Genomic DNA, 12,720 nt, shown 5'->3' on the forward strand with positions numbered 1-12,720 from the left:
TTTATAATTTTGTTCTAATATCTTGCCATTGCATCGTTTCCGAAATGTACGATTTTACTATTTTCTAAGTTTCATTCCCTGCTTCGAACATTTCAGTGTACCATACAAGTTCGGCACAGTTTCGTACAATGTACTTAACAATATAGAAATAATATGAAATTCGCCCCAAAGTATTTGATTATTCTGTATACGGTTTTGCACCATGAACTGCACTAAACCGTACAAATGAATTGTTTCGTTTCGTTTGGATGGACATTCCGGTCGTAAATACAAAAAGGCTACTACTCTCTTCATTTCAGTGCTCGACGCATCGGCCACTAAACCATCTGGCTTTGTTTTCGGTCAAAACTTCTGGTTAGGCAGTCGTGAGGCCTGCGGCGCTGTCAAGCGTCCAATCGCTCTAACACTCAACAGAAATTATGAACGCATAATGCATTATGCCATCATCACCGAACCATCGCCCTTCGATGTCAGCTATCGTGTAGTTTATTTACGTCATAATTCTCCATGGCAGATCGAGATCAAAATGATGTCAGAAGAAATTATACACATTGGACTTTGTTTGCCCACAACGTGTACGTCGGATGAAATCAAAGAACTTTCCAAAGCATATTTCGAAGAAGGCATATTTGTAGAGAATGATATTTTTGATATCAGAGCGCAAGTTGTTTATGTAAAAGATTTTAAGTTGCGTGAAAGTTTCTACAAGAGGCTTAATTTTAAAATGATGTCTGCTTTCTTGACATTTACAAGCCTAATGTTATTGGCGGCAGCTTTTTTGCGTATGAAACCGACGGCGGAGCGGAAAGAGCAGAAGAATGTAGTAGCGAATGGAGTTGTTAATATTACAGCGAATGGAGTTGTTAATATTACAGCACAACAGCTGAATGCCAGTAGTGATGACGTAAAGCCTTGCCACTCCATAGATGCCTTGGCGGCGGGTGTGGGTCCAAATGCGCTCCGAAATTTACGTGACTTTGTGAAATGTTTTGATTTTTTGGAGAATTACGATAAAATGTTTACACTGAAAGAAAATGTATCACGTGAAATTCCTGTTATTAATGGATTGCGTTCGGTATGCTCGATATGGATTGTACTCTTTCATATGGCATGGTATACATATTTTACAGTGCATAATAAAGCTTTTCTTATTTCTTATGGCGAGCATATTTTCTTTCAATATGTGAGCTCGGCGCCGTTGCTGGTGGATGTTTTCTTCACAATAAGGTAAGTATAATTAATTGATTATGCTTTATTTGTGTTTGAAATGTAAATTTTTTTATTCTTTTAGTGGTTTCCTTCAAACTTACAACTTTTTACGAAATGCTAAACAATTGGAGATAATACGTACAAATAGTTTGTGGCAGAATGTGAAGCAGTTTTTCAAATTACTTTTTCATCGTTATCTAAGGTAATTATATGCTTATTTATACCTTTCGATTTCCTACTGGGTGGCGTGTATATTTCAGTCTCTGGAACTAGTCTGGGACACTTAATCAAATCGCACTACTTTCAAACTAGTGCAGAAATATCGCATTAAGAGACGCTACTAGTTTTAATTCTGCCACTTTTAGCATTTTGATGTCCTAGGAAATGGCTTGGGTTGGCTTTTAATATTTCTCAGTTTTAAACAGCATCCTTCGTCCAAGTCCCGCTTTTTTCCTCTTAGTGTGGTTTCTAAATGGTTTAGAAAACACTTCATTTGCATTTTTCCCATGAAAAGCTTCTCAATGAGAATTCATCTTACTTGCATCTGCCGTACAGAGTTGACATGCATTTAACATGTAACTCTCGTCACGCCAATTTGTGGAAAAATTAAAAGCAAGCACGACGAAAATTTGAAGAGAAGTTTGGCCTACATCTTTGCGTAGATAAATTTATACAAGGTCTTTTCTTATGGCTTCTTCGAAGTTGGTGATATGTTGCCACTACTCTTGATTGCTCGTAGTTTTTTCTACATTCTTTATCTACAACTCTCACTGCTGGCGCATTTTTGGTTCTGGCTCCATCGCATTTCGGATCTCATACCTTTTATTCTTCTTTTAGCAGTCCTTCGCTCTTTACAATAGTTGCGATCACTCACAATTTGTCATGGTCAAGAATTCCAAGGATACTTGCAATTTTAATTAGGTTGGACAAAATAGAGATGGGTGCAAGAGGCGTTGGTTGTGCACTGTAATTGCAAAGATGGTTGGAGGACATACATTGTGTATGTTGGGATTGATTCTGGATAAATAACCTATTACAGCATCCAGATCGAAGTCGTGCCAGAGTGATACGCGTCTTCCTAGGTAGTCCTAGGTAGTGCTGCGAGTTTCGGATGTTGGACTATGCGAACGGGCATTTATCGGCACAAGACTTTGCTGGCTCATTTTGGATCTCTACGTACTGTTTGCGGAGGTCTCCCCTTATATTCCTGAGAGGCAGAATGTCATCAATCAGTTGTCTGTTGTGATGTCCAGGTTTCTGAGCATTTAACACAGACTTTTCAGCCTTTTGTTTCCTCTTTTATGGGGAGTATTCTCGCCTCACTGGGTGGATGATGTTTTGACGACATAAGAAGATATCCCGTGGCAGTTCTGAGAGAGGTGTTTTGACAGGCCTGCAGATTCCTTCACTGTGTTTCTTTTAATCCCATTTAATATCATTTTTATTCTGTTTTTTTTTTTTTTTTAAGTTCACGTATTCTCTGAGCATTTTGGTAACATTTTGATCAGTGATTTCACATCAGCGATTGATATCATTTTGATCTGCCTCTTTGTTCTATTTTCAGCGGTTTTTGCTACAGCCGGAGCGTTTGTTCGCTTAATTTCAAGACTAACGGATTTTATGTGATCTATAATCCCTAGCTTCCATTTTCCAGCGCGAATAGGTCGATGGGAACAGCTTCCTCCTATGATCATTCCGGTTCCGGTTCTGATACCATTTGCGGTTCCGGTTGGAATTTCGATTGTGATTGAGGTTTAGCTCAGGGTTTGGTTTTATTTTCGATTTATGATACTTTTTGGACTCGGTTCCAGGTTCGGTTTCGGTTCCGGTTTGAGTTCCGAGTTCTTTATATCTGTTCCTGTTTTGAAATAAGCTCATGTTTCATTACTGCTTCGGTTGTGACTTTAGTTTCGGTCTCATCTTCCGTCTGGTATTGGTGCCGGTATATGGTCGTTTTTGATGTCGGTTTCGGTTTGAGTTACGTTTCCATTGCGGCTTTGGTTTGGGCTCCGGTTTGGCTTCAGTCTCTATCCGGTTTTGGTTAAGGTTTCGATTTTGATTCCGCTTTTATTTTCGGTTACGGTGCCCGTTTCCATTGCGGCTTTGGTTTGGGCTCCGGTTTGGCTTCAGTCTCTATCCGGTTTTGGTTAAGGTTTCGATTTTGATTCTGTTTTTATTTTCGGTTACGGTGCCCGTTTCGGTCAAGTTTTGGATTTCAGCTCCTTATGTAGTTAGTGTATGATACGGTTACGATCCTGGTTTCAGTACTGGTTTCATCTCGGGTATAGTTTCAGTTTCAGTTTTTTGGCCTTCCTTCTTTTCTATTTCCCTTTTTTTCTTTCCCTTAGTTACCCTTCAGCCGTTGAAGGGTTTCAAGGGTGCGAAGCCCTCTTTCCATTGTAACTCATCGGCTATCTCGTTTCTCTGGTTGTTGCCATTCTTGTGCTCTGAGCCCAAATTGGAGGAACACTATATCGACAGGGTAGGTTCATGTTTCCGATTCATGACACACTCTTTACACTGACTAACCTAATGGTATCGTTGCTTACCCAGGAGCTGGCTACCCTGTTACCTGTACTATTTGTATCCAGTCATCCTTTGTTTGCTTCCTAGGTAACGAAGTTTTCGCAAAACGAATAGATTTGAACTTGAAAAATTTTCCACTTCCGATACACAGATTATTTGGGATATGCTTGAGAAAGCTGAGCTGTCGAACTTCTGAATGAGCATAACTTTGCGATCCTTCCAGGTAGACTGTCATAGAAACAGTATATTCCGTTTTTGTTGTGATGTAGGAATCATTAACTTTTAGGGAGATACATCCATTCCCGTAGGTAGGCTCTTTCTAGTGTTCTAACTTCCGAAGCCTGGGCTACTTGCGGATGCCGTTTCCTTAATAAAGAGGTGGCATGATTAATATTACATCCTAGCAGATCGTTAGGCGTGGCTTTCAATTCATGTAGGTTTCTCAACTACCTTGGTTAAATAATGGCGATTGTTCTGGCTACATACCCCTAGCACTTAGCACTCTTAGATATATCGTGGTATCAGAAAGACTTAGCTCTTAACCAAGCAGAGGAAGTACGTTAAAGTTTGGGATTTTCCATTATTGTTGAGCTTCTTCTAGATATTCTTGTAGCGATAAAAACACTGCCCGAAGCTTTTGAAAAGTTATATCTATGTTGATGATCATAGATGCGGAGCGTTCCGCAAAATTGCACGAAACGTTCCAGAAATTAGCACAATAAAGGTACTAACCCGACTGTTTCGAGAAAAATTTACTATGACCACCTTCAGCTTTCTATGTCGTGCAACCCCCTCCTTGCGTGAGTAGCTTGGGGTTGCGAGAGCTCCGCCTGCTAAATATACAGAATTTCGACGGACTAAAATATTCATAATGATGCTTTCAACCAATAAAGAATTTACTTCCTAATATAATAAAACACTTTTTTATTTTGCATATGAAATACTTAACTAATTATTAAATTTTCTTGCAGACTTGCCCCATTGTATTTGCTGATAGTAGGCACAGTGGACTTATTCTACGCCTACATACGCGATATATCCGTTTATCATATCAGTGATCGTTTCGATGAAAAATGTTCGAAATATTGGTGGCGTAATTTACTTTTCATACAAAATTACTGGGATCACAATGAGATGTGCCTCAATTGGACCTGGTCTTTAGCGTGTGAAATGCAATACTATGTTTTAGCGACAATATTACTCTTCACATATGCCAAGTGAGTTTAAGTGATTACTTTTACATTTATACGTTTACCTAACATATACCATACTCTTTTCCAGAAATCCACGTTTAGTCAAAGGTTTTACGGTGACCATTTTCGCTGGCACCATTATTTGGACATATTCGATAGGTTTTGGTACCAAATTTCAATTATCCTTCGACTCAGCCTTTGCCACAGGCACTGATATCTATATAAGTCCTTTTGTACGCGTCTTACCATATGTCATGGGTGCTATAACGGCATGGAATCTACTGGAACGTCAATCACAATTCGATTTAAGTGAAATGAAAGAAAAATGTTTTTGGAATTTAGCAATTCTAACATTTTTCTGTTGTATTTATTCAACATTTAAACGTGATTTATCCGTGCTGGCTTCTGTGACGTTAATTGTTGCTGGACGATTTCTTTTTGGGCTGAGTATTTGTTGGACAATTTTGGGCAGTGCGACGGGACGTGGTACTTGGTGGTCACGCATTTTAGAGGGGAAGGTGTTTCAGCATATTAATCGAGTGACCTATGCTATATATTTGTTAAATCCATTTGTAATAGCATTCGTCTTTAGTTTAACAAACGCGAGTACGCATGCGGATCCGTTGGTGTTGGTGAGTTTTTGTTTTGTTTTAAATTGGATATTTAAGTGAAATATTTAATCTAAGTAGATTTTGAAGCCCCGAAGAAAACACTGTAAGCCCATACATAGGTTGTCACATGCTAGCGTGTTGTTTTTATCAGCTTTCTAACAACAAAATATTGTAATGAATTTTGGGAAACTGTTGATTATTCTGCGCTTCTATTACCGTTCGAATCTCTGAACTGTAGAATAAATAACTCAAATATTCTGTATAGCAAAATGTTCTTTGTCTACACTACGGTAGTAGTACTTCACAATTAGATTACTCGCGTACTTCAATTATAGTGTCAAACTGAATCATTATTCCCCAGCTTGCGCTGCTTTTATAATCTTGCCTCGTTCGCATATTTCTCCAAGGATCTAGACTTTTCATCAACAGCTTTCTCGAACAGTTGCTTATTTATTTCTCAGTATACCTTTCATGAAGATGAAATGGTATATTAACTTTGGTCCGATGTTTGTAACGTTGAGAAATATAGAAGATAGACTCACCATTAAGTATACCGAATTGATCAGGGCGACGAACTGAGTTGATATAGCCATGTCCGTCCGTCTGTCTGTTTGAACGCAAACTAGTCCCTCAAATTTATATCTTATATCTCAACGAAATTTGGCACAAGGATGTATTTTTGTATTATATTAGACATTTGTCGGATCCGGGAGCATCGGACCACTATAACATATATCTCCCATACAACCGATCGTTCAGATAAGACGATTTTGGCCTTTCCGGCCGCAATTTAGAAAGTATAAACGTGAAACTCGTTGATATATATTCTAGATATCTTGAAAAAATCACTTTGATCGAAGCTATATATAGTATATATCCCATACAACCGATCGTTCAGATAGAAAGATTTTTGGCAATTTCTCCATTAATTTCCAATATAAAAACGTTAAACTTGGTGATATTTATTGTAATATATCATAGAAGATTTCCTGTAAAAATCATTTCGATCGGAGTTATATATAATATATATCCCATACAACCGATCGTTCAGATAAGGGGGTTTTTTGCCAATTTTTATTTTATATTTATCTTAAAAATCGTTTAGGTATGTACATCTGTTCACTATATATTTTTTATCTTATACATCCGATTATTTGGAGATTACGAACGGGATAAGAATATTGTTCAGCCCCATTCATGAAAGGTATGAAGTCTTCGGCACATCCGAAGACAGTCCCGTCCTTACTTGTTTTGGTACTCATATTACCGTTTGGCTTCTTGTTATATGCGCAAATATATGTATGTGTGGGTGGTAGCTTCTGCACTTTTATCTGTGGTTTACATGTTGATGTGTCTGTCTTCTCTTACTTCTTCGCTCTTAGTTTGCTGTTTGCATGTATATGTGGGCGCTTACTTCGCTGTTGTTGTGCATTTATTTACTAGCAGCATAGTTTTCTTTGCTTTGAAACTCGTATGGAAATTTGTAAAGTTTTGCAACAAATGAAATATTTTTTCGATAACCTAAGAATTAAATTTCTGTAAGGTTACGGGAGTAACCTTCTTCATAAATTGGGCCTAAAAGGGGTTCGATTAGAAGCATTGAAATATTTCTTTTCTGATTTGATATTAAAGGTGATCTTATAAAAGAAATCATTAGCGTCAAGCTAGGAGCAAGTGAGATTAGGTATGGGGGTGACCACAACACAATCAGGCTTGTTCTGAGTTCCGGTGTTCTCGATTCCGAATTGTTTGAATCGTTTTTAAGTGGTCTTCATTTCGACTAGTTTTCATTTTCATGGTCTAGCGGTTAGAGCGCTTTACTTGCATATCAGTGGTTCGAATCATTCCATAACTTTTTTTTTTAAGTTAAGGCAAATAAGGGAGAAGGGCGCGAAGTAGAGAGTAAGATAGTCCTCTCACATGCTAGGGCAGCATTAAGGTTTGTCCCGCCCTTTGTAGCCAAGGTCAATATAACCAAACGGCAGAGAGAGCATTAGACATGAGCCTGCGATGCAGTAAAACCAGGTAAAAGGCAGTTCGTGCGGAAGAGCTTTCCCCTGTTAATCTCTTTATTCTTCAAAAAAGAAGTTTCGTAATGAAAGGCAGCATCTGATGAAGCAATAATCTGCATTTTAGAGCCAAAAAATGTCCCTATCCCACAGACGTGAGAAGAGGCCAAATGAAGGTAATGCTGTTATTTCGATCCTCCCCGAGAGGAAGCATAGCTTATTGATCTAAGCAATTTCTTTGGGAAGCGAACACCAGTAAAAGAATGATTCTTAGCTTCATGATTGTGATGTTGCAGCCCTGCGATTTAGCGGGGTGTGACAATGGGTTTTAATTGATGAGATGCAGCACGCTAATTTTCTAGTGGTATTTGTGGCAGATATACATACACACACTTAACGGAGAGTTCTAACTAGGTGTGGAAAGGTTAAGAGCATAGTGGGAGGGTTACGGTGGATTCGGTGGACGTTGCTAAAGCTGCCAGTAGAGTCGGACAGCGAATGGCTGATGTTAAATGCAACCGTCTTAAGGAGTCATTAATGAATCAATTGACGGATATCCAAAATTACCAGTTAGGTTGAACTGGCCGGTATGTGAGGACCTTAAATAGACTAAATAAGTCCAGCGCGTCGGCTAAACTTGAATTGGTGAACCGATAGCTGATCGAATATTAGAAACTACTGATGGTTCGCTGAATCGGTAGGTAGTTGGTTGAAGCTCAGAAAGGCCAGTGGATTTAAGTTATAATGAATATTCGTATAGTGAGTGGTGTATGATGAACGAATGGGTGGTTGGTGATGAGTGGTAGATGTAAATGTAGATGTAAATCGGCGGACCTAGCTAACTGTAGATCAGTGGATAGTTTATGGTGAATAGATGATGATGGAATGTAAATATTTTAGGATCGACAGATGAATGGTAAAACGGCGAGTGGTTGATTGGTGCCAAATTTAGCAGTAGAAGCGAGGTTGGTCCGTCCCCGAATGCAGCGAGTGCATCAATGTATTGGAGAGAGGAAAGTACGAGTCGTAAAAAGGGAGTCATCCCTAGACTCACCAATAAAAGTTGTTTACCCAAGTCACTATCAGGTATAGGCGAAATTCGTCTGCTCGAGGGAGGTTTGAGGTACAGACCTCCGCTTATCGGTACCGCACTTAAGAAGTTTGCATGTTGACGATATACGAATGTTTCGCGAATGAAATGCAAGCAAGTGTTCTGTTGTATTCAGAGATACATACGTCTGTACTTGGTACGTTGCTATCACTTTTAGGGCAATTAAAATTGTGCCGTAAACTCTCTCTCGTTACGCTGAAGAATTTATCGTGTGGATGTGAAGTTCGCTACCAAATGCAAAGCCTATTCACATATGCATTTGATTTCACGCACCACTGGACTAGATTATGGCAGTCTCTTAGGCTCTTTTTTGCAATGTCATAAGGACTCATATAATCTCTTCCATAATAATAATTTGTTGAATTATGTGAAGACGCGCCGGTAGGAGGAGTTCTGTTGAAAAAGTACAGACTTGGAATGTGCCAATACTTTTCGAAAGGTCATTATCGGCTTGCTAGATCTGGATATCGAATAAGATTTTTTCTTATCGTTTTGTTTTCGAGGCTTCACGTAGACTGAATGTGTCCATAGTATTCAAAAATAGCAAATTTTCATGGAAAATATACACGTACCGGTTGAAAGCGCTATTTTTTCCCCGCTCCGCTTACCACGCCCCGGACAAAGTAACATCAAAATTTTAGAAACAAGGTTTTTCAATTAGAGGAACATTTTTCTAAGCGGGGTATCCCTCCGGCAGTGTTTGGCAAGCACTCCGAATGTATTTCTGCCATGAAAAGCTCTCAGTGAAAACTCATCCGCCTTGCAGATGCCTTTCAGAGTCGGCATAAAAAATGTAGGTCCCCTCCCGCCAATTTGTAGGAAATATTAAAAGAAGCACGACGCAAATTGGAAGAGAAGCTCGGCCTAAAATTTCTTCGGAGGTTATCGCGCCTTACATTTAATATTTTTTATTTTATATTGATATAAACGTTTTTGTGCAATATGTGTAGCATACTTTCGGGCAGGCTCTCTTATATTGGGTTTTTGAGTAGTGTAGCAGTTGGTGTAGTCGATATAATTCCTTTCTACTTAAGTCTTTCGTTTTATTAATTTAATATAATTTAATGCTAAATATCTAACGTTTACAGAAAGCGCCTACATGCAGTGTCTGAGTGACTAAGGTGCCTAAAAGTAGACTTCAAATTTGTGAAAAATTTTGTATGGAGAAAATATAGCAAGCCTAATACAATTGAAAGAACACTATCACAAATCGCAAAGCGAGACTTTCAAAAAATAAAACTACTTTTTCAGAGAAAACAGCTACATTATAAAATTGTATATCGTCGCTGCGCCAACAAAAAGAGCTATACGTTTTTCAGCAACTTTTCAGGAGAGCAAAAAAACCGTTTCCTGGTGATCCTACAGAATATTTTTTCTAGTTTGCATTGTTAACTAATTATACTACACATATGTAATAGACTTGTGCAATTTTTTTTTACTTTTTTTGACCAACCACTTCGCATGAAGCATTTGCGCCGTTTTACAGCACATAGCTCTTTTTACAAATTATTTCAATTTGCTAGTGGGGGTAAGAAATCGTGAAAGATGTGTATACAATTCTTCGCCAATTCTTGTAAATGTAATTAAAAATATCAAGGTTATAATTTTAATAAGCAAATAATTCAGTTTTTATTAGATACATATGTATGCACGTATATGCATACGAGTCTTAACATAGATTTATAGTTTTGAATAAATACAATATCGTTTAAATTCTTTTCATTTTTTACCCATTTCAATCCTTCATATTTTTTTCCTAAAAGTCTCAATCTCCGATTTTTTTGTATTCGTTTCCCCTTCCCTATTTTACCTTCTGACTCAATTTCTTCGCTATCTTTCGGGTTATCCTCTGGTATATAAAATAATCCAGTCTCTTCGTTAAGGAAGCATCCCGTTGCTTCCATATTTTGGCCGCTATCACTGTTGAGGTCCTCGAATAAGCCGGTTTCTTCATTGAGATTGCATCCCATTTTATTCATATTTCAACTGTCCAAAAATGTACAATTATGGTAATCTAAAGCGTTATTTTAAGTCTATGACTTTTTACCTGTTTTAAAGCTTGTATTTCAATAATAGGATGGTTAATATCTATGTTTAGTCTTCGGGACACCTGAACTATATGTACATAGCTTTTTTAAAATAATTTTTGTACACAAAAATAAAAGCAGGTTCGCCTGCAATCAAAAACAATTATACGCAAGTAGATGTATAACTGATTTTACAGAGCATTTCTACTACTGAGAGCATATAGCTGTTTTTGATAACTTCTAACCAAAGAAAGATATCAGAAAACGGCAAATGCAGAAATGTGACTAGCAGATAGTGCTAAATAAATATGTAATAAAAAAAATCGAAAAAAAAAACATATAACTCAATTTGTTGGCGCAGCGACGATATGTTGTTTTACAAAAAGATAAATTTTCACGAAGAAAAAGCAAAGTAAAATACATCAGAATATGTGTTTTTAGCACGTTCAGGTACAAATATCTCCAAAATCAAAACCAATTTAAAAATTCTGACTTCTGATTCACAAATTTGTCCATCTTTGTAATAAACGCTGTAATTGCTTAATTTTTATATATAATTTTATTTTCCCCTATTTCAGAGTGTGCTGACATCCGGTTTTATAGTCATCGTCTATTTACTCGCTGTCCTATTCTCACTGGCCTTCGAAGTACCCTACTGTAATTGGTCTAATTTGATACTCAAAGGTGGTAGCAAGAAAAAGCTGTTATAAAAGTCTAACAACAAGTTGGGTTAAGTCAAAATAAAAAAGCCTAATATACACTACTTGAAATATACAAATTTACATTGAAACAGGCTTAGAGAAATCTCAAGTAAATGTTAAGTGTTAGTAAAAAAGCTCATTCAGAAGCAGCAATTTATAAAAAAAATCTGTTTTCACAAAATTTGTTGAGGCTTGCATACTAGACCTAAATATGTAAATAAAAATTGTACTAATCATACGAAGAAGAATTAACTTTTACTAACGCTTGGGAGTATCGAATTTTATCGACATTTCCTTTAGCTCATATAAAAGTTCGCGTTTCACCTTGCCGTGAATGTACTAACCTTATTTTTTTTGTAGATATTCGTATTTACTTGATTGTGATCGCTATCTATCCAGTTTGATAGTTATACCTATATATAAGTTTAATATACTAATATTAAGTAAATAATATAACATTAAACGGACTCATCTGCTCTGTATATGACGAAATTATGGACATGAATATTTCGTTGCATACTTTGAGGAGTATGGGACGTTTGTTTTTAAGTGAGTGCCTCAATAATTCAGCTGCTATTCTAGCTGGCCCTTTAGTGAAAGATATAGAATAAATGATGGTATTCTAAATGTAGCATACTTTTAGCTGTTGGCGTACGCGCAAGTGCATTGATTTAACGAGCATTTTGATTTACTTCCAGTCGACTTAAGCTTGCACTGAAAAGCCAGCAGCCTAAAAGTAGCTTATCATTATAAGTAAACGCGTTTGTTTGCCAATATAATTTTAACTTTAATTCTAAGTCAAATCTAAAGATGTCATAACATACTTACATACTAAGCTCAGGAATTAAAAGCTAGTATTAAGAAATAGAAAATTTCTAACATATCAATACATAACGATGTATGCCCTTACTAGGATATGGTGAAGTATGATTGCTAATGTGAAATGTATAAACTCCAAAAATAAATTAAAAAATGTGCATAGATACTTGTGTGTGTTATTTATGCTGAGTTGGTTGCATAGTTTTAGGCGCATGAGATGGCGTACAAAGCAGATTTGAAAAAAAAAAATTATAACATATCAATACTCTTTTTTTCCTTTCAAGAATGGAAAATGTGTTTGTACTGTTAATTATAAGGAAATTGGTTAGGGAGTGGGGAAGTGAAAATGGAGGATTGATAGGAAAAATGGGGATAAATATAGTGAAAGGGAGACGCGAAATCTCAAATAAAATATTTGAATATGTAATTTAAAAATAAGGTTCTAGGTAGTTTTCGGAAAAGAAAAAAGTATATTTCTCCATTTCTCTCCAAAATTTCAAGTGGATATTGAATG

At 37.0% G+C, this 12,720-nt stretch overlaps 1 protein-coding gene across 3 annotated transcripts in view; it reads left to right on the plus strand.

Annotated features, from left to right (window-relative positions):
- The window catches only part of LOC137246956 (nose resistant to fluoxetine protein 6-like), an 82,736-nt gene extending 70,414 nt beyond the window's left edge, over positions 1-12,322 (plus strand). For all 3 annotated transcript variants that reach the window (XM_067778007.1, XM_067778008.1, XM_067778009.1), the window contains exons 3-7: positions 300-1,227; positions 1,292-1,411; positions 4,707-4,952; positions 5,017-5,560; positions 11,265-12,322. In XM_067778007.1, the coding sequence (XP_067634108.1) occupies positions 300-1,227; positions 1,292-1,411; positions 4,707-4,952; positions 5,017-5,560; positions 11,265-11,396 (1,970 nt within the window). In that variant the 3' untranslated portion in view covers positions 11,397-12,322. The remainder of the gene's footprint in view (positions 1-299; positions 1,228-1,291; positions 1,412-4,706; positions 4,953-5,016; positions 5,561-11,264) is intronic.
- The last annotated feature ends 398 nt before the right edge of the window (positions 12,323-12,720 follow it).

Source organism: Eurosta solidaginis, chromosome 3 (assembly GCF_040869045.1).
Source record: "Eurosta solidaginis isolate ZX-2024a chromosome 3, ASM4086904v1, whole genome shotgun sequence".
Classification (NCBI taxonomy): Eukaryota; Metazoa; Arthropoda; class Insecta; order Diptera; family Tephritidae; genus Eurosta; species Eurosta solidaginis.